This window comes from Rousettus aegyptiacus, unplaced genomic scaffold, assembly GCF_014176215.1.
Source record: "Rousettus aegyptiacus isolate mRouAeg1 unplaced genomic scaffold, mRouAeg1.p scaffold_m13_p_10, whole genome shotgun sequence".
NCBI lineage: Eukaryota > Metazoa > Chordata > Mammalia > Chiroptera > Pteropodidae > Rousettus > Rousettus aegyptiacus.
Genome location: NW_023416285.1, coordinates 87,645,502 through 87,666,264, shown reverse-complemented (window position 1 = coordinate 87,666,264; position 20,763 = coordinate 87,645,502). Strand labels below are relative to the sequence as shown.

Sequence of the window (20,763 nt, the reverse complement as noted above, 5' to 3'; positions counted from 1 at the left end):
CTCTCAGCTCCCCTTGCATTGCTCCCCGGGTTTCATCTCTCCGCGACTCCTCTGCCAGCCATTGGACAGGTCGGTGCTAGCTGCGGGTTTGGGGAGGAAGGTGGTAAAAGCCTGGAGGAGCGAGGGGGAGGGAGGAGGGAGGAGGGCGGAGGGCGCAGCAGCCGATCTGGCAAATTGCGAGCTGCCTTCCCTCCCCAAAGTGTGGAGCAGGAGCGCGGGGGAGCGCGGCGGCGGCGGCGGCGCCTCCTCCGCCACCAAACTCCGGGGCTCGGCTGGGTTTGGGGCCACCTCCTCTGTAGCCAGCAGGAGCCTCTCCCAATAGGTTTCAGCCTGACTTTTTTTCTTATCCATTTCTTCTTCCTCTTCCTTTTTTTTTTTTTTTTTTAACGTTTTTTTTTTCCCCCTCTGGCTTTGGATCTCAGTGCTGCAGCCTGAGCCTTCCGAGGGCTCAGCTCTTTGGGGCTGCCCAGCCCTCTGGTTGCGAAAAGGACGCGCGCCCGGCGTCGTGCGAAGGAAAGAAGAAAAACTTGTCGGAGGGGTTTCGCCAGTCCACAGAAAGCCCCTTCCCGCAATCCCAACCCTCCCGCGAGGGACATCGCAAGACGGGAAAGTTGCTCCGGAGCCGACAGCCCTCTTGGATTTGGAGGAGGTGCCCGCGCTGGCTGTGGAATTATATCTGTTTTGAACCCAGCGGAGCGCATCGCGGGGGCTCGGAAGTCACCGTCCGCGGGCGCCCGGGTGGCGCTGCCGGCACCGAAGCGAGAGTTTTCGAGCCCCGGCTGCAAGTGGTCTCTCTTCCCCGCCGCGGGTTTTCGTCTGGTGTGGCAAGTTGCGAAGGGACCCGGAGGTTGGGAGAGGACCGCGCTCCCCCTCGCGCCCCCTTCTTCCTCTTTCTGGCTCCCGGTGTGAAATCCCAGCGAAATTTTCGGAGGCCTCCTGGTCCAGCCGGGACCTGTCCGCAGCGTTCGCGGCCGCTGTCCCCGTCCCCACTGGGAGCACAGGGCGCCAGGGCCAGGGCAGGACTGGCGGGAGGAGGAGGAGGGTGGATACGGCGGCGGCATGGCGAGGTTCCCGAGGGCCGACCTGGCCGCTGCAGGAGTTGTGTTACTTTGCCACTTTTTAATGGACCGGTTTCAGTTCGCCGGAGGGGAGCCTGGAAAGCAAATCAATGGTAAGAAGCACTTTCGCTTGCTGATTTTGTGCGCGGCTGAAGTCCTCTCTGGCAGCCCCAGTCTCTGTCCACCCCCACCCCATCTATCTGCCCTTGGGAAAGTTATCGTAATTGTTTTTCGGGTAAACTTCGGCTTCCCAAATGGGAAGAAGAGGGTCGGCTAGTGAAGATGGGACTGGGGTTTGTCTTGAGGACTTGGGCTTGCTTCACCTGAGCGCCAGGGGGTGGTACTGGCCCCTCCGAGTCGCCCAGAGAGGCTCTGGTGTCAGAGCGAGCTGCCTCCTGTGGAGACCTCACGGAGGAGCTGGCAGGAGCTGGCATTCCTGGGCTGTCTCATCTCTGGCTCCTCCTCCTTCCTTGCTGCCGGATTGAACTAAGCGAGTGCGGGATGGGGGCTGTGGATGAGGGGCGTGATGTCACCCGGGGATTACACAGGTTTCCTGGGCTGGGGAATATTCCCAGTGTCCGCGCCTCTCTCCCCAAGGCGATCCCCACGTTAGCTGGCTGGGGCTGAGTGGGTGCTGGGTGTGGGGCGGGGAGCACTGGAGCGTAGGTGGCGGCAGAGGTGGGGCGGCGCGCCTCTGGAGACAACACCTGGCCCCATTGTCCTCCCCTGGTCGGCTTTGCAAACAGGCCTGAACATGCCGGGGTTCCCCCGACCCCCGAGTGCCCTGCTTTGCCCCCGTGCGGAGCCCCGGCCTGCACATCTTCCCAGGGGCTCTGGCTGCGCCTCCTGCTGCGGCGGCCGCTCCAGCCAGGTGCGCGTCCAGCTGGGAGCCGCGCCCCTGGGTGAGCGCGGGGCCTGCCTAGCTGCCCTCTGCTCGCCGCTGGTTGGCTCCTCCTGGCGAGGCGCTGCTGAGCCGGAGGTCCAGCCGCCTCCCCGGGACCCTGCCCACTGCCAGCCGGTGCCTGCTCCCCATTTCTGCCCCTCAGGAAGAAAGTGAAGAAACAGGCAGAGAGAGATTGAGAGAGACCATGTGTGAAATTTGTGAACTCGGATTTCGAGAGGAAGTGAAATGAGCAAAACAAACAAACGCTTGGAGGGAAAAGGAAAAGAAACAGAAACTTTCGGGTTAGGCAAATAAGGTTTTCTTTTAATTCTGAGGGGGTGGGAAAAAGTGATTCCTCTGAAAGCATGCGTGCGTGCCCAAATGTCACACGTGAGAGCGGCAGATGGAAGGCTAGGGAGGGCACCTGGGGATTCCGGGTGAGGTGGATCTTGAAGGAGGTCCCTGAATGAAATTTCACCAAGCTGAGACCTGGAAGACAGCCAAAACACTGTCTGTCCCTGGTGTAAATTCTTAGAGAAAGCACAGATTGGGGCAGGGGGTGGGGGACATGGGGGCAACATGATGACAACACTTTGAAAGCTGTGAATAAAACACGAATTTCCTAGATGTTGGTTTGTCTTTGTCACATGTAATTGTTTTGCATACATGGACTTCAGTCTTTCTTGACCAAGTATTATTTATATCAGTAAGATCATACCTTTTGTTTATTTCTGATATGTTTCATTGGTTAAAGAAAAAAAAAAGACTTACTTCTTCGGGAAGCAACACATTTATTTAAAAAGGCATGACAGTAATTTTCATGGGTGCGTTCATGGGATACATAAATTCCTTTAAGCATGTAAGCAATTTAGTTCCTCCCAAAGGAGGTTAGAGTGGTGTGTGCCAACATGCACCCCAAGTTGTTTATTTGAAAACTTCTTTGGCACTGGAAGTAAATAATGCATTTACAGTAAAAAGTGAAAAAGTCGGCAAATGTTTACTTTTTCTGAATGTGCATTTTTTTATTGCTAATATATTACTGAGAAAATATATACAATAATTTACTATTCCAAGTTCTCAAACTGAGGGTCACATTCACTGCATTCTAAAATTGGCTGGATAATTAAAAGGCTTTCCTTTGGGAAATATAAAATATCTAAATTGTTCAACATAAATGTGAGGTATTATATACAAATCCAACATTTCTGGTGGAAAATTACTCTAGTTACCTATACATTTGTGGGATTGAGTGAAAAAGGAATAGTTTTAAATTTCTTGACAATATTTTTGGAGATTTATTACAAACTGAAGTAACTTCTTTTCTAGATATCTTTCTACCTGGAGTTTTATAAAATAACCTTGGAATTAAATGGTTAGCCTACTGACCACATAAAATATAGCACTGCAATGGAAGAAAAAAAATAACTACCTTTGTAATATAGTCTAGCTAAAAGTTCAACACCATAAATTTTAAAAAGTCCAAAAGTCTTGAAATTTGGGGCATGTAGCAATCAGGGTTTTTATTACAGACATTTTGGCACGGAGGAAAATCTGATTTCATAACAGGGACATTTTATTATGCATTACTTTAGCCATGCTGCAGTTGATTTTATTGCCACCAGAGGGCAGAGAAACTGCTAATTTCTTCTATTCTCATTCTTGCCCAAATCTCTCAAATTAATGAGCCTCGCTCGATATTTTGTTTTTCCTATTTGCACTGTTTTTTGGTATTTAAGCTTTTCTAAATGAGTGGCAATTTACTATAATGAGATTTTTGGGGGGTTTTCACTGAAATTAACTAAATATTCAGCCTCCTACATGTAAAAAGACCTACACTTTGAATACATTGTCATGATATAATAAGTACAGTGGAAAATATCATATGCCTTCTTTTGCATCATGGTTAGAGATTATTAAAAATGACTGTGGAATTCCCAAGAATATAGCTTTAAAATACCTCTTATTAAAAGTTCATTATTATATAATAAATTTCATTTTAGGATCGAATGTACTCTATGCATATCTGAGAAGTATTTGTTCATATAGTATATCTCAACACCAATATTTAGAGAAAAAAATAAGCTTAGAGTGATTCTAAATTTTATAAATCTCAAATCACCTCTGTATTATACATTCATTTTTATATCCTAAACTGATGGAAAAACAGTGTCAAAGGTGAAAGATGTATTAATGTCTTGAAAAAAAATTCTAAAATTTAAATGAGGAAAAAAGACCTAAAACACATAGTTAGATTTTGGCCTGTTTATTCATCTTATATTTGACTTAATGCAACAAGGAAATTCATTACCACTATATAGAGAACAAAACTGGTTTAAGGCCCGAGGGGATTTTCACTTTTTAAACTTTCTAATATTACTGTGATCTAGAGACAATTAGTTTCGTTTTAACAATGTTTATTTTTGTTGTTTTTCCTGTTGGATATTTTTCTACTATTTTCCTCTTTCATTGGAGCTAAAAAACTTAGTCTGAATTATTACTAATTTGTGGAGTTTGTTAGGAGAGTGTCGTTGTTGAGACATACTGTCACTAGTATAAATTTTCTAACTGTCCGCGTGTATACCTAGAGTCAAAGACTTGGGTCAGATAATTGGACAAATGACAGTTATTACTTGTGACTGCATATGGAAATTTTAAAAATGCAAAAAGCGAATCTTTTTCTTTTAGAGAATAGGTAGAAGTTGAAACCTGAGGGTAAGTTTGGACTGAGACATCAATGTGATCTAGGACATTTATGTCAGAGATACGGTTTTGAGTTCATGGATGTGTACATGGAGAGTTGGACTTATTATAATTAGGACAGTCTGTGCCTTTGTGAAGTCTGATCTTTAAAAACAGGTTCTTATCAAGGAGAATGTGCTTGAGTAAAGATAATAAGCTAATAGAAATCTGTTGCTTTCTAAACAGATGTCTCCTCTGTAGGAATTATACTTTCATTGCAGAGATATAAATAATGTGGATACTTTTTGTTAGTTTTGCCTCAGGTTTTTGCTTTCTAAAAGATATCTCCTATGGTAGACACAGTGTATTTATAAAGATGAATGAATTGATCAACAGCTGTCATCATGAGATCTAAAGTCTTGAGCCCTTTCCCTACCACATTAAATACATTCTCTTCACCATGACCTTCAAGACCCCGTGGTCTCAACCTACTTCCCCTCCTCTCTCTCCTCTGTGTGTTTTTAAATACTAACCAAATGTGGCTCTTTGATGCTCCTTGAGTTTCTACCATGTGTTATTCTTTGAAATTCTTCCTGCTCTTCCTTCCCTAATCCATCTCCCTCCATCCACCTTCTACCTTTTCTTACAGGCGCATCCCAGGCGACACCCCAGGCGACACCCTTCACCAAAGGCGGTGATGTCTTAGACCCCTCAGAGAACTCTGTGCCTCGTTTAAGGCCCTTGTTGGAACTCTGCTTGGTGTTGTAGGAGTATTTTTTCCTTTCCATTTCTGCATCTCTTTCGTGTGTTCTCTGAGACCACACACGTTCTTGTGGTCAGAGTCTGTGTCATTCATTTCTGAACCCCCTGCAGCATCTCCCACATAGCGGTGCAATAAATGGTTATTGAACTGGCTGACCGAGTGGAATTATAGTTCAAGCTGGACTGTTGACTTGAATGTCACCTTGGGAGACTTTTTTCTACTTCTCACTCTATTTATGACTTTTTCCATCTATAAGACGGAAATGAACACACAGACAGGCTTCACAGTTTGATAGTTTAAAATGAGAGAATAGGACCCGGAGGTCTGCGTAACTGTCATAATGCATCTGGTGGATGATAGTTACTTTAAACCTCCTATTAATAAGAGAGAACTTTCAAAAAGTTCGTTCCACCGTTCTACTGTACTTCTGGTTTCTGACCAAATTTTCACTCATGTTCATAATCAAATACCTTAAAGTACAGTGTATGTGTGCATATGAAAATAAATATATATATGCACACATATTAAAGTGGTGGTGTTCTGGGTTTTTTTTTTTTTTTTTTTTTTTTTTTTTTTTTTGTGGCTACACTATCCAATAGTTTTGGTTCTTTGTGAAATTACTTTTGAACTGAACTGTGCTTAGGCCTCATGCCATTAACGAACACCGAAGGAGGCTTTAAAAACAATCTCATAAAACTAGCAGTGTCTTTTCCCTGAGTTGGTGGGGAGGGGGTGGGGGTGTGCAGGGGGTGCGGGGGGGGGGGGTAGAGAAAGAGAGACTGATTTTGTGTCTTAATAACAGGAATAACAAATTCAGTCGTCCCCCTTCTGAACTGATTTGTTTGTATTCTTCTGTGCCTCTGGACATTCTGAATAGTGAACACATGAATTACCTTTTAAAATTTGGTTTCTGGAAAGTTCAGAGCACAATTACTATCCTGGCCTTCCTCCAACGAGTGTGTAAACCTGCATTTTGTACACTAGCTTGCCTGGGTCTTCATTTTGTCTTTCCTGCCATCATTTATGTTTGCCCAGCTTTCCTCACTTAAAATCTTATGGTTTATGTAAGAGAAGAGATGGAAAGTAAAGTAAGATGTATTTAGGGATGGGAAATAAGTAAATAGAAAGCGGTGGCCATAGTACACAAAGTCATATGTTGCTAAGTTGCCTTTCAGTTTTCTTTTAATCTGACTAATTTTAGTCCTTTGCCTTTATTCTGAGCACATTTTCTCAAAGCTTTAATTATCTCTTTCCAATACTCCACTGTGAGAGGGCTTTTTTTTTTTCCCTTTCTAAGGTTTACACAGGATGTCTTCCCTCACTGTCCCCCAGACAATGATTCTGTTCAATTGAGGAAGTTACTGCAGAATGACAGACTAAGCAGTGATGCTTTTATTAAGATAATTTGTTTCTCCCACTATTCATTGAGTCATGTATTGGCGGGCCATATTAACAAAATAATATACGAGGAAAGGACAGAGTATAAAATGTTCTACATTATGTTGCAACCAGACTTGGAACCCATTTCATGTTTGTTCTTTGGTTTGTTTTTATTTTGCCCTCTTTAATTCAAAAGGTGGCGAGATATGGAATGATGCTGCAGATTGGGGTATTTAAATAGAATTCGAGGTCTCGCCGGGGGCCTGTCTGGAATTAGTATAGCCTATTAAAGATGGGAGATCTGAACAAGGGGTCAGAAACTGTGTGACCTCCCTTGAAATCCAGACTTTTAATCCCTTCCTCCAGAGGCCATCCAAACAGAGCTAAGCTCTAGCAGCTCTTTCTTTTCCTCCTTGCCAATTAAAGTCAGCCGACCTCACTGTTTCTGCTTCAGGCGTTATCGTAGAGAGTGGCCGGTGATTTTGTCAAGAGAGGGTCATAAAGGCAAGAGTGCAGAATGACTTCCATTTGACTTTTCTGGAATCTTATTAAATAGTTCCTCCCTCTTCCTCACCTGTTATTTTTTACTCATTAATTGGAAAGTTTCTCCAGAATCCATATCGCTCAAGGTCTTATCCTGTGGATAAGGTGCTTAGCTCATTGAGGCTTTGAAAATATAGAGATAATATGAAGAATTTTCCCTGTAGATAAACTTTATAAGAATTAGAAAATTTAGAAGTGAATTTTCCACGTATTCCTTGGAGTGCTCCATAATAGGAGAAGTCTAAATAAAGCCGCTATGTTTTCTCGAAGCATGATGCTTGATAAGTACACCTTGGTTTATTTAGATCAGGATAATATGGAATATTATTAAAAATTCCATAATTGTGGATATTGCAATATGAAATATTTAACATGCAATGATGGGGGGGTAGTAGAATTTTCTGTGTGTGGTAGTAGCTCTCAACTTTTTCTCTCTGAAACCATAATCTCAACATCCAATAAAATATTTATTTTCTTAAACCCTAAAGGGGGGAGTAAGATAGGCAGAATTTATCGTTTTAGAACATGAAATTCACAAATAGTGACTTTCAAGATGTGGAATAATCTTGGTGCATTTCCGGTATAGCTCGTGTGTGTGTGTGTGTGTGTGTGTGTGTGTGTGTGTGTGTAAATATATATAAATATCTAAATATATAAAAATATATAAATATATAGAAATATCTCTCTCTCTCTCTCTCTCTATATATATATATATATGTATATATATGTATGTTTAATTCTCTCCAAGAAACAAACAGACAGTAATTACCGCTGATTACCACTGACTCAATGACACTGATTATTTAACTGGTATATTTTTTTTCTTTTGTTTGGTCAAATGAGCCTACCGACCTTACCGCAGGCATAGCTGGGAGCAAGTCCCATGTTATATCTGATTTCTTTTGGCTGTCAAGAATTATATCACCTGATATTAGCCACTTTAATTCTGACTCTTCAGTATTTACAAAGGTGTATAGGGAATATACACCTTTGAGTATTTTTTTTTGTAATTTAGCCATTTCTTTTTAGAGAATCAACTTGTTATTACTCTCATATCATTAATTTGCTTGATATTTTGGATCTATTTTTGGAATTTTAATTGCAGTTATTTTCAATTTGCTGTATTCTAGGAAACAAAAATTGAACCAAAAGACATATCGCTGGCTGTGTATTTGTATTTTTGTTCTTGATTTGTTCTTGTTTGCAGTGGGAATAGAAAGGGTCATTTGAGTCTTAGTTACACAACAAAAATTTAGAGTATTTTAACACCTATCTGAAAATTCTGGATACCCTATAAAAATAAAATTGACTTGTAAGATTAAAAATGCCTTTTCACATCTTAGTTTGAAAGCATTCTTGCTATGTTACAAAGATATTGCTTGACGTTTTATTTTCATATACCTATGTAAGATCGTTGGCTATTTTATATCCTACATAATGTAAGTATATAACTGTTGGAATTTATAATTTAGATTTGAAAATTTTACATATTTTTAAAATGTTTATTTTATTCAGATCACCTGAATATATTAAAGCCTTTTGTTTTCCATGAAATATGTATAAAAATATTTCCTGTATCAAGATATTATGGTAGCACTTGGTAATATGGCAAGACTTGCAAAATACCGAAGAATGTGTTATGGAACAATTTTGGTTGACTCTGAATTGTGTAAAAATTCACATCACTTGCTGTGTGTACACATATATCACATGTACTTACTTGTGTTAGTCCTACTTTCCCAACAATGAATTTATCCCACCATTGATTCATCCAACCTTCTGTCAATGAAAACTCAGTGCTGTTATGAATGCCGGTACCATGTGTATCCTCGCAGATGTCTCTTCTTGTTCGTATGCAGGAAGTTTTCAACTTCTTTTTAGAGGTAGAATTCATGAGTTATGGGGCTTACGAATGTTCCGCTCTAAAACATAACTCCTGGGATAAGCCCTGCTAGATCTTCCAGGATTAAGTACTTCAGATATAAAAGGGGCATCTGATAATCATCCCAGTACGAATATCACACAGTCTTAAATTACTTTCGCTTTATAATAAGTCTTTATATCAACCCATCCTCCTCGCTCTTGATCTTCAGAATTGTCCTGGCTGTTCTAGAAAGCTCTTTGCTTTTCCACATCTACTTTAGAATAAACTTTTCGGGACTTTTGATTGAAGTCACATTGAGTCTCAAAGTCATTTGGTAAAGATTTCCGTTTCCAAACCACTTGGTAACGGTGATATTTCTTTCCGACAGTGTCTTATAGCCAGAACAGGTGCCACGATGCTTACTAACAGAGTGTTAGCTGTGGCTGTTTGGCAGTTACCTTTTTTCGTTTAAATAATGTCCTTAGACCAAGGGCTATTGCTCTTTTACTGACCGCATCATAATTAACCACACGCCTAATTATTTCTTAGGAAATACAAGGGGAGTCATTGGTTAGTTAAAATGAACAACTTGACTAAGGGAAAGAATGGTCATATCTAACCCCTTAGGGGTTACTGCGAATGAGGCGTGCGTCCCAGGCGAATCCCACGTGGAAACGACAGCGTTTTTACAGTGTCCCTTCACCAGCATAGCGGTTCGAAGCAAGACTTTGAGCTTGCTGCTTCGTGGGAAGTAGCCTGGTGAGAATGGCACAATCCCCTGGGTTCCGGGTCCTCCTTAATGTTTGGCTAGTTAACATCGATTCCATGGGAGTTGTGCATTAAAGAGAGTACACTGCAAATTGCTACCATTTAAATAGGTTTATGACTTGACTTAGACTCCAGGCATTTATAAGTTAGTGGTTTATAATTTACCTGATTTGAAAATCCTAACTTCACCTCCATCTCAGCACAGATTATGGCTGGCTGTTGCTCTGAACTCATGCAGACTGCACTGGATATTTTTAAATCAGGAGTAAAAGGACAAGCTGGGCAGCTTGTTTTATTTCTTTGTTATTTAGCCTTCATTATCTTTTTAACATCTGTTGTTCATTTCAGATATTTTTAAAAAACAAGCATGATTCAAAGTCAGTTTTGCAGATGATCGTCTCGTCTGGACATTGCAAAAACAGTTTTTTTTGCAGGAAGCCAGATTTGTGCAATCTCTGTTTGGTCAAGCTGTTTTTACAGACATGTGTCAACTAGGCACAGCCAATAAGAAGCTGGTTTCCCTAAAACCAAGAACCGATGTCTGCCTTCAGACAGCTTTTCTTCACCGTTGTCACTTCCCTTACCCTGGCTCAGGTGGGCCACCACCCTATCCTGCCTAGTTCATTCCAGTAACTTCTCACCTGGCCTCCAAAACTGTCCTGCTGGAATCCATTCTTCATCCCCCAGCCTGAAAGTTCTTTTTAAAAGGCAAATCTGGCCGTGTGATCACTCCTGAAAATGCCTTCCTGTTTTCCTGCTGCTGCTGGCTTACCTCCCCGGGCTCAGATTCTTCCCTCCCTCCCTCCTCCTCTCCCCCATGTCCACCCTGTCTCCTCCCTGAAACTGCACTGGTCATTCACACTTCTTGGATCACCCTGTCCTCCTCCTTTTGGCTACTTGATCTTCAGGTCTCAGCTCCAACTCCATTTTTGGCATATGAAATCATTTCTGAGCGTTTTCTGCCAGCGCCAAGTCTGAGAAGAGTTCCTCGCCAAAGCGCCTCTACATATCCTTATCGTATCACTTATCATCGGTAGTGCCATTAGTCACGCCTGCACTTGTAATTAGTCATCAGCTGTCCAAGTTTAGGGCCCTGTGTGACTGATCGTCATTACATCACTAGCTCCAAGTATAGGAAACCCTCTTTGAAAATTTGTTGAGTGAAGCAGTCTCATTAGCGGTCTACTCCTATGATGGTACTTTATTTTTACAGATTTGTCATGCAGGGAGAGTTTTGTTTGAACTTTGTACATACTTCCCTAGGGCAAAATTTCAAAATCATAATGTCTTTGACATGATGGCTCAGATTTAAATATCAATGACAAAAATATATAAACAGTCGGGTGACTTCAGAGTTAGGGAATCTGTCACATGCATTTGTGAAGAATTTGTTTACAAATGATGGTTTAGGAATAATCAAGTCATTTGCAAAGCTAGAAAGAACAGAAAAAGGGATACTTTAATGATTTATAATGCAACAACTTGAACTGTCTGATAAAATGTTAAAATTGGTTAATATCTGGGGGGGATTCCATAGTTAATTAAACATTGGTTTAATAACCAATTAAAATTGCTTGCTTCTCTGGAAAGAATTCCATACTTTAAAAAGACATATGGATAAACAATGAATTAAGATTCAGAGCTAGAACCATGAAATTTGTCTAAACCACTTTCTGGGTATCTCGAAGCTAAAGATACAAACTGGGAAATATTCCCTGAGGTTAGATATTTAAAAAATTCCCAGATACAAATCATCGGGCAGCCTTTTAAACTTTTTTTTTTTTTTCCAACAAGAGTCTGAAAGATCTCTCCATACTGCGCTCAGTGATGTGGTTAACTCTTTTTCAAGGTCTTAAAATGTGGTCCAGTTGCTGAAGTTTTGGTCAGCATCCCCATGTATTCATTCTCCAGGCAAATTTTTCTCACCCTTGTCTTTCTATCTATTGTTTTCCTTGAATCATTCTCCGAAGTTCTTCCTAATTCCATACTAATGTTGTGGTGTGAACCTCTCATGTTTTTATGCGCCCAGTAACTGATGGCCTTCCTCTGGTATTAGCACTTTCGTCGTCATTATGGAATGTCCTCTCTCCCACTCTGTGGTGTTCTCCCGGGCCTTTTATCACAGCCTCCTGCTTCTCCAGACAGTGCAGCATGTGTCCGAAAGGTGGCCACTCACAATAACCCCTCATCTTGGACCTCAGGCCAGTTAGTCCTTCCCTCAATGTCACATGCATATTGTCAAAGAAGAAGCATCTTTATGTATATTTATAGTTCTTCTAGGAGTTGCTGCATTCAGGAGACACGAGTCTGAAGCCATCTATGGGCAGTCTTAGACTTCTCAATAATGTAAACCAGAAAATTCCGGTTTTAAGCTGAGATTTGTTACTTGCTCCTGCAAGAGTCTTGGAAAATACATAGAAGTTTTTGGTGATATTGCTATTTGACTAATTATTTGGTTGACGACTATTTTCCCCATGACATTTTAAGCACTGTGAGAGTTGGATCCATGTTTGTTTCCCTTTTTTTTTTTTTTTTTTTGGTTTGTTTCTTGGCACTTTTAATAGTGCTTGGTATATAGAAGGCACTCAGTAAATGTTAAATAAAATTTCCTGCATAAGTTCATTGGTAGAGTGTCATTTTAGTGACCATTGACATAATTTAAATTTCCAACAGCAGGTGATAGTCATCAGATGAGTCAAAAGTTGTGACTGTAATAAGTTCTTACCCGATTGGCTTTTTCAAGTAATTTTTGTCCCCTTCTTATTAAATTTTCTTTCCTGGGTCTTGTTTTTTAATCTTTCTTTTTGTTTAATTTGGTGTCTTCCTTTCATTTGCCCCACATCTTCTATAATTTTATTTTTCTTATGCGTATAGATAAACTTTCCAGACAATAGAAAGGAGAAAGCCCTAACTTTTTAACAGATGATGCATCATAGCTTTTATTAGTCCATTAATCTGCACCCAGAATTAAGAGGCAAAAAAAAAACCAAAAAAAAAAAACCTGTTCAGCAGACAAAAGTTGATCCATCTCCAGTGCTTAAGCATTTTATTTACTTAATACTTTTTATTGGGATCTTCCAGATCATTAAAACTTTAAAACAAAAATAGTAAAACTACACTTTAGACAGCACTCAGCACATAGTAGGTTTTCAGTTTGAACATTGTTGAATTCCTTATGGAATAATGGCCCACGAAGATCTGTTTTACAACTAATAAAGACTCTGACTCATTCCTCCATCCATCTATTCAATAAGTAATTAAGAATTTTTTAAAAATGGCCTAAATCATTGCCTTTATTAGAAGTAAAATGAGCTCTTGTAGGTTAACTAGAAACCTAGCCGTTCTACTGCATATCCTTCGTGAGTTGGGGATTACCATATGTGACACATTTATATGTGATGTGTGCTTAAAATATATGACATTTTCATGATGTGATTTGAAATCCCTTTATAAAGTTCAGTTCGCCTGATTTTCATATTAGTTCAGCTGTTCCTCCAACAGGATAAGTTTAGTTGGAAGATGTTTTTATTGTCAATTTAACTTCAGAAGTCAACGTTTTAGATAAAAATAAAGCACGGTTCCTGTGCTTAAGGAATGTGATCTGCAGGGGACATGGGCCAGGGACGCAGCGTGAGTCTGGAGGGAGAAGGAGGGCAAGCGTGGACACGATGCGGAGACACACCAGTGCTTGCGGGGGCAGCAGAGCGAGGTGGGGCCGGGGGCCAGGCTCTCGCGAGGCAGCATTCGATCGTCTTGTGGTTTTACGGGATGCTCCGGTGCCAGGTAGGCTTGGGTCCAAACCTTGGCTCTGCCATTTATGACTTGGATACCCTCGCATGGAAACATTAACCCCTCAAAACCTCCATACAGGAATAAAATGACATATTTGCCCAATAATAATAACCACTGTGAAAATTTTCTGTTCTGGGAAGGTTCGGTCGGGTTGCCACAAAAGTATTAAGAAGTTCGGAACCAGTAAGTGAGGGAGGAATGTAGACGAGAGCAGAGCAGGGCCGAGCAGGGCGAGGAGCTTTCTGCAGAATGGTGAGCAGTCTGAGGAAACTTTCATGAATGATTTTAAATGTCCATTATTGAGGTATCCATGTTTTAAACTGCCAGAGATAAAACCACATCATCTTCGGTTTAGTCCTCACGAGCAGTGGTACCGTTGTAGGTCTAGGAAGCGTTAAGGCCAGCCGACGCTTTTCGATGGTCACGTGAACACTAAATGGCACGCAGGCTGAACCTCCAGCGGGCTTCGACTTGCATGACTGGGCCGTGGAATGCTAAGCGTTGCTCTTTTCCAGAATCCTCCCCCTCACTCAGCGACAGCCTGGGGCAAGATTCGGATTTGAGGAAACATTATTCTAATAAAACACGCATTAAAAGAACATGGAAAGAATTTATTTTTAACAAACCCATATTGTGTAAAGTCAGATGAAGCTCCCAGAAAGTTTTCTTTTCTCTGCCTAAGCTGCAGACACGAAACAAAATTCTGCTGTGTTATCTATTTTGAAGCAAGAAAATAGTACTTTGACCTCATTAATATACTTGCTTCTAGGGATAAATAAACTGACTTAAGAGATTACACAATTCCCTTGAGTGGTCAGTTAACGTTCTAGAATGATGATGTTCTATTTATAAAGTGATCAAAACTCTACCTGTATCTTAATGAACTTACTGAAAAGGTAAGCAATGTACATGTAAGAGCAACACAGCTAGCGGTTTTAAGATTTTATCAGTGAATGGAAGACAAGAAATGTCAAAATAAGAAATAAATAAGTCTTTAAAAATCCAGAGTTTTGAGCATTTCATATTTAGCATTTTTTTCCAGAACTGGACGGAGGCCTTTGCTAGTTTTGTCAAGGCCAGCCTCGTATACGAGTAGTGGACGTGGGTGCATTCATGGTGTTATTTGAGAGTCATGGGACAACTCTTTGTTCCCGAGACTGAGAAAGGTCTCACCTACCATAGACAGATTTTGAACTCTCTGAAGGTGGTCGCTGGCCAATGACAGATATTTGTCAGCTGAATGACACCTAGATAGGTCGCTTAGAAAGGTCCCTCTAGTATTGGTATGGAGAGCAGATAGGAAGAGGCAGACCTGGATATAGAGCAGATTTAGGAACAACCAGGTTAATAAGGGTGAAAAGTGATAAAAGCTTCCAATAAGGGGAGAAAGTCTAAGTTCCCAAGTTCTCAGGTACTTCAGGGAATAGAAAACTTTACACATGTTGCGTATCGAGATGCTTATGCAACGTCCCAGTGGAGATTGCAGCGCCACCAGGTGGTCTTGGATGGGACTGACATGTGCAGTCATCAGCGTATAAATGATAGAAACCAGCTAAGAAGCATGAAAAATAGAGAAGAGCAGAGAGGGTCAAGGTCAGAGCACTAGAGAAGAGGTCTGGGGAGGGTGAAGGGAGGAGGACACGGGAGGAAGAACAAGGAGGAACAACGTGGAAAATGAGGCAGTTCTGTAGGAGGAAGAGCAGATCGTGAGATTTGACAAGGGCCATCTGGGAATTTAGTAAGAGTGTTCTGAAGACAGAAATTGGGGCTGGCTGGTGCCACATTTCAATAAGATGAGTGAGGAAGCTGAGAGGAGGAAGTATGAATGAAAGAATAGTCTTAAAAAACATGGCTGGGAAAGAGATAATGGAGAGGAGTAGCCAGAAGGGAACAGAGGGCCAAGAGAGGGTTTTGCAAGAGTGGGGATTTGAGCCTGCCGACAGGTCCGAGGGAAGCAGCCAGTAGGTAGATAGGCAGATTGAGACTGAAACTATAATATAAATACAATAAACTATGTTAGACTTGTCTCTGGGAAGATGATCACAGCTCTCCCAACATGCAACTTGACTCAAGAAGCCCTGTATTATATCACATCTAAAAAAATTGCTGTGACATCTAATAAAAATTTAATTAAGGCTTAGACAAAATCACATTTATGTAACCTAAGTCGTTAAATCCATGAAAGCTCTCAAATAAAATAAAGTTTGTTGGAAAGAGAATTTCTTCTTAAGAAGTAACAGCAGGAAAAGTGAATATTTAATTTACTTTATCAGTTAAGTTTGGGCTACAAAATGTTTGTAACACAATAAAGAAGTAATAGCCACATTAGAAAAGAGAGTATTTAAAACAATTTGCTTAGTTTCAGGCATTTTTTAATTTTAAGCCAACTTCACACCCTGAAGGAAAAGGGAGAAATGGCATCATTGTATTTTTAACAATAGGGAGATAAGAAATTAAAATAAGAGAGGAAGGAGGGTTGTTTCTCCTCGCTGCAATTAATTTTTATGGCTGTTTTCAAGATGAAGTTTTATAATGATTAAAACAAGGCCTGGCACAGAGTAGGTGCTAAGTAAATATTTGTGCACTGTGAGTTTTCTAACCTTTATTTGTATTTAATCAAGGAAGTAGGGAGCAAATACTTTTTCATAAAAACTTTAGAATTCTGTTCTCGCTAAGAAATAGTAGATTTTTATAAAAGAGGTCTTTATTTTCTCCTAATATTGCTTTCAAGGTGAGTTGGAGTTTTTATCAACATGTCTTATAAAATCGTTAAAAGACTTTAAAAGGACTGATCGTTACCATCTATAACATGCTACCCAGCATGACATTCCTGACCAGCTTGAAGTTTTTAAAAAAATTAAGATATCAACTTTATGCAAGTTCAAAATTAAAAATGAGAACAAAAGTTACAACCAATAAATCTGTAAGTCATTTCTCAGGATAGATTATAAATTTGTTTCTCTAAGTAATTTGAACATTGCCCCATGCCCTCTGTGTGTGTGTGTGTGTGCAAGTAGAGGACAGGGCAATAAAGAATGAGTGGGGAAGAAGTAAAAGATAAAAAAGGACATGGTATAGATCAGGTTCTGATGATCGATGTACATATTTATGGATGTGCGATAAGGTAAGTTACTTAGTTTGTGTTTCCGCAAAATCTCTCCTATTTTAACTTTGTAATGTACTGCAAAGACCAAAACGACAAAATGCAAAATTAATGAATTTTTTTCATAAGACACACAGAGATGCTAATATAGACTATAAATGGGCATCCATCCACAGTGATCGTTCAGCTCGTAACTGCATTCGTTAGGTCATTTATCACTGTAGTCTGTGTAAATTGCTCTGTCATCTGCCTTCTCGTAAATCAGAAACACAGGCCTCTCCTTGTTTTTTAATTTAGTTTATTTCTTATTCGCTTAAAACACTTAATATTTAACCTGATGAGATATTAGTAAAAAGTCACTATCATAAGACCAGTCTTTCAATTATATGAATTTTGGCGAAACAAGAAGAAAGATAATAGTTATAATTTAGTGAATTTGTGTAGCTTCTCTTAGTAAAACTTCCGGGCTCTAAATAGTTAGATGTCTAATATATAAATAAGTGCTTTACCTATGTATAAAATGAAAACACAGGATTTGATATTTTACATATTATTTATCATCTTTAACCCTGTAGTGTTTTTCAGCATGTAATGATAAATACATTTGAAATTTGTAATCAAGTATTTTTGTATCCCAATAAAAATGACAAATTGGTTAGTCTCCCTAGCTTAATGGAGATTTTGAGACGATTTTAAACAGTGTAAGCTCAGGCAAACTCAAGTGAATTATTTAATCCTATAGAGCAAAGAGTGAAATATTGGACTGATAAAAAAAAACAATTCACTTTGTAGCTTCCTTATTACCAGGAAACCTTCTGTGAGGTCTTCTCACACTTCTTTGACTCTTTCTGAGTTCCAGCATGTTCTGCATGCACCTGTTAATCTGATGATCAGTGGTACGTTTTATTTTCTAATTGCTGCCATTAGTAAGTCTCGTCTCTTGGGTGATTGCACACCGTTTGCAGGGAGGGACAGGAGCATTGAGTTGATACTTGTGCACTAATTTACTTTTTTCTTTTTTTTTTTTTTTTTCTTTTTGATCTAGAGGACAGAGGACTTTGTGTTCTTTCCTTTTTTAACAGGGGCGTTTGGGGGATGAGAGTGAACTACAGGGCTGAGTTTTGCTTTGGCTGCCGCTAGGTCCTGTTCTGCCCGGGCCCCACCCCACTTGTGCCGGGTCTGTCACAGCTGGCAGCAGTGAGTGGTACTGGTTGGAGCAAACACTTGGAGGGTCAGACGCCGTGGGTTTGAACCCAGCCCCCACCCCACCCCACTTCTCTGTGTTGTCTTTTGAGCGCTTGCTTCATTGTTGTTCTTAGTTGCTTTCAATAGTGCACCAAAGGGTTGCTGGAAGATTTAAAGGAATAGTGCATGCAGACCACTAGTGTTTGATATAACCTACAACTGTAATAACAATGGCATCTAATTTACTAAAATTAGGACGCTTTTGTCAGCACATGAGAGGAATCCAACTTTAATTAGCTCAAACAAAGCTGGGAACTTAGGGAGAAACCTCACAGAGCCCAAGAGCTGCGTGGCTGGGCCTCAGGGATAGGCTTCCGCTCTCTCCCCATCGGTCATTTCTGTAGCTGTCTGTGCTTCTGCCTGGCTGGTCCACATGGCAGGGCAGACAATGGGTGTCATCTTCAGGCCTCAGCCTCTCCAGAGGGGCTCAGCCTGATACACTACTAGTCTGGAGTTCGAAAACCCTCTCGAAGAACTTCTTTGTCCACCTGAAGATGATGGCACCGTGTTCCGTTAAATGTTATCTTTGTATCGTATAAATGAAATCATGGCACTCCCTTGTTTAAAGGCTTCTAGTCACTTTCCAGGAAAGTAAGTGTGCAGTCCAGCCCTTTTTCTGTGGCCCGGAGACCCCTGCCTACCTGTTTGATCTCATCGCAAACCGCAAGTATTTATTGTTCACTTCCTCTCACACAAGATATGCTTCCAACTCCTGTTTCCTTCTTGTTACTCAGGTCTCAGTGGAAACATCATCTTTTCATAATGGTCTTGCTGACTACCCAATAGACAGGAGCCCCTCTCTGCAGTTACCTTTCATTCACTATTTTTTCGACATGTTATTCCCTCCGTTGCCATTAGATGGCAGCGTCTTGGTCTACTCCTCATTACTGGACCCTTAGCCAGTGGCTTGGCCCAGGGCTTGGCATACCACAGGATGGTTCTCCACCACTATTTGTTACAGAAACGATGTCTCTTATTCGCAAATGTGCAGATGGAACCAGGGTGGGATTACGGGTCAGCTCCATTTACAGAGAGAAGAGGAGATGGGTAGGCGAAACGAAGGGGCCACGCCACACTTACATGACACTTTAAACTCCACAAAGCATTTTACCATGTAGCGTCTTATTTAAACTTCATAGCAATCTATTGATTTTCCCCATTTTTTAATTGTGGTGAAATATGCATAGCATAAGATATATTATCTCAACCATTTTTAAGTGTATAGTTCATTGTCATTAAATGCCTTCACACTGTGCAATCGTGACCACCATCCAGCTCCATAACTTTTTTCATTTTGTTAAATGGAAATTCTTTACTCGTTAAACAATAACTTCCCATTTCCCACCTCCCTCAGTCCCTGGCAACCATCATTCTACTTTCCGTCTCTACGATTTATGAGTGCACTAAGTACCTCATATAAGTGGAATCATCCAGCATTTGTTTTTGTCTTTTTCTGACTGGCTTATTTCACTTGGCATAATCTCCTCAAGGTTCATTCATATTGTGGCATATATCAGAATTTCCTTTTAAAGGCTGAATCATGTTCCATTGCATGTATATGCCACATTTTGCTTATCATTCATTCATCGATGGACACCTGAGTTGCTTTCACATTTTGGCTATTGCGAATGATGCTACTATGAACATTGACTTTTACCAATAAGGAAAGGAAACTCTAGGAGCTGAAGAGAGTTGTCTAAGATGACATAAATAGTGAGAACAGGTAATGAACTTCACCATGACTACAGAATTCAAATTGGATCTTCTTTCTGTTACACCACAGAAAATTTTGTAGTGAACTTTCTCTCTAACCGTTTCCAATTATTTGTATATACGTGTGTTCTTGATTATAGTCAAGAAATCCGAATTTTCTTGATGTCATACATGCTTAAGTTAACTTAATCTAATTTATATTATATAAGTATTATAAAACAAATAGCTTATACCATTTGGTTTAAAATCTTCTGTTCGGGAACATGGATGTTTTTTGTCTCCAAGGAGCTTTTTCCAATAGTTTACTTATGCACCAGTGAAATTATTTTTTTTTTTAAGGATATCAATTGTCTCTGGGTTAGTATTCATTAAAAATCAATTGGTATAAAGTATTTTTCATGGGCAATTTTTACTTTATAAATTTAGTACTTTGCGTCAGTGACTCTTCATATCTAGGATAGATAGCAAAAGGCAGATAGATGGCTGTAGAAAATATAAAAACCTTCCATTAATCTAGGATGTATTTTAAGTGTTAATTACATGATTTAGCTTTATATATGTTGTGTTTAACTCTGATGACACTTTCATTATCATTGTCACAGTTCTGTTTTGGAATTCAAGTGTAATTGTAGCCTGTTCAGACAGCTCCGTTTAAATTATACTTAACTGGAATTTATGTTCATGGTCATTTTATAATTGGGATACCAGGGTACGTAAATATGATATAGTTGTTGATGTTTACGATCTATTGGTTGATTAGAAAAGTGGTGGCAAGTGCAGACTGGGTGGTGGAGATCATGAGTGAATTTCGATGACTCTCGATGTTGCAAATTTAAGCTCCAGCGTCTCATAATTAAGGCTCACTGCTCTGCTACCTTTAGCTTAGAGACAAGGTTTCGACTCAGCTCACATTGGCCTTGAAGATCCAGCCTGGATTTGATTCCCAGCCCTGTGAACTACTAACTCTGCGAT

At 40.4% G+C, this 20,763-nt stretch overlaps 1 protein-coding gene across 1 annotated transcript in view; it reads left to right on the top strand.

The window, feature by feature from the left end:
* The first annotated feature begins 1,032 nt into the window (after window positions 1-1,032).
* Window positions 1,033-20,763, top strand: part of PLXDC2 (plexin domain containing 2) — a 355,810-nt gene continuing 336,079 nt past the window's right edge. The window contains exon 1 of the mRNA XM_016124268.2: window positions 1,033-1,171. Coding sequence (XP_015979754.1) covers window positions 1,060-1,171 — 112 coding nt within the window. The 5' untranslated portion in view covers window positions 1,033-1,059. The remainder of the gene's footprint in view (window positions 1,172-20,763) is intronic.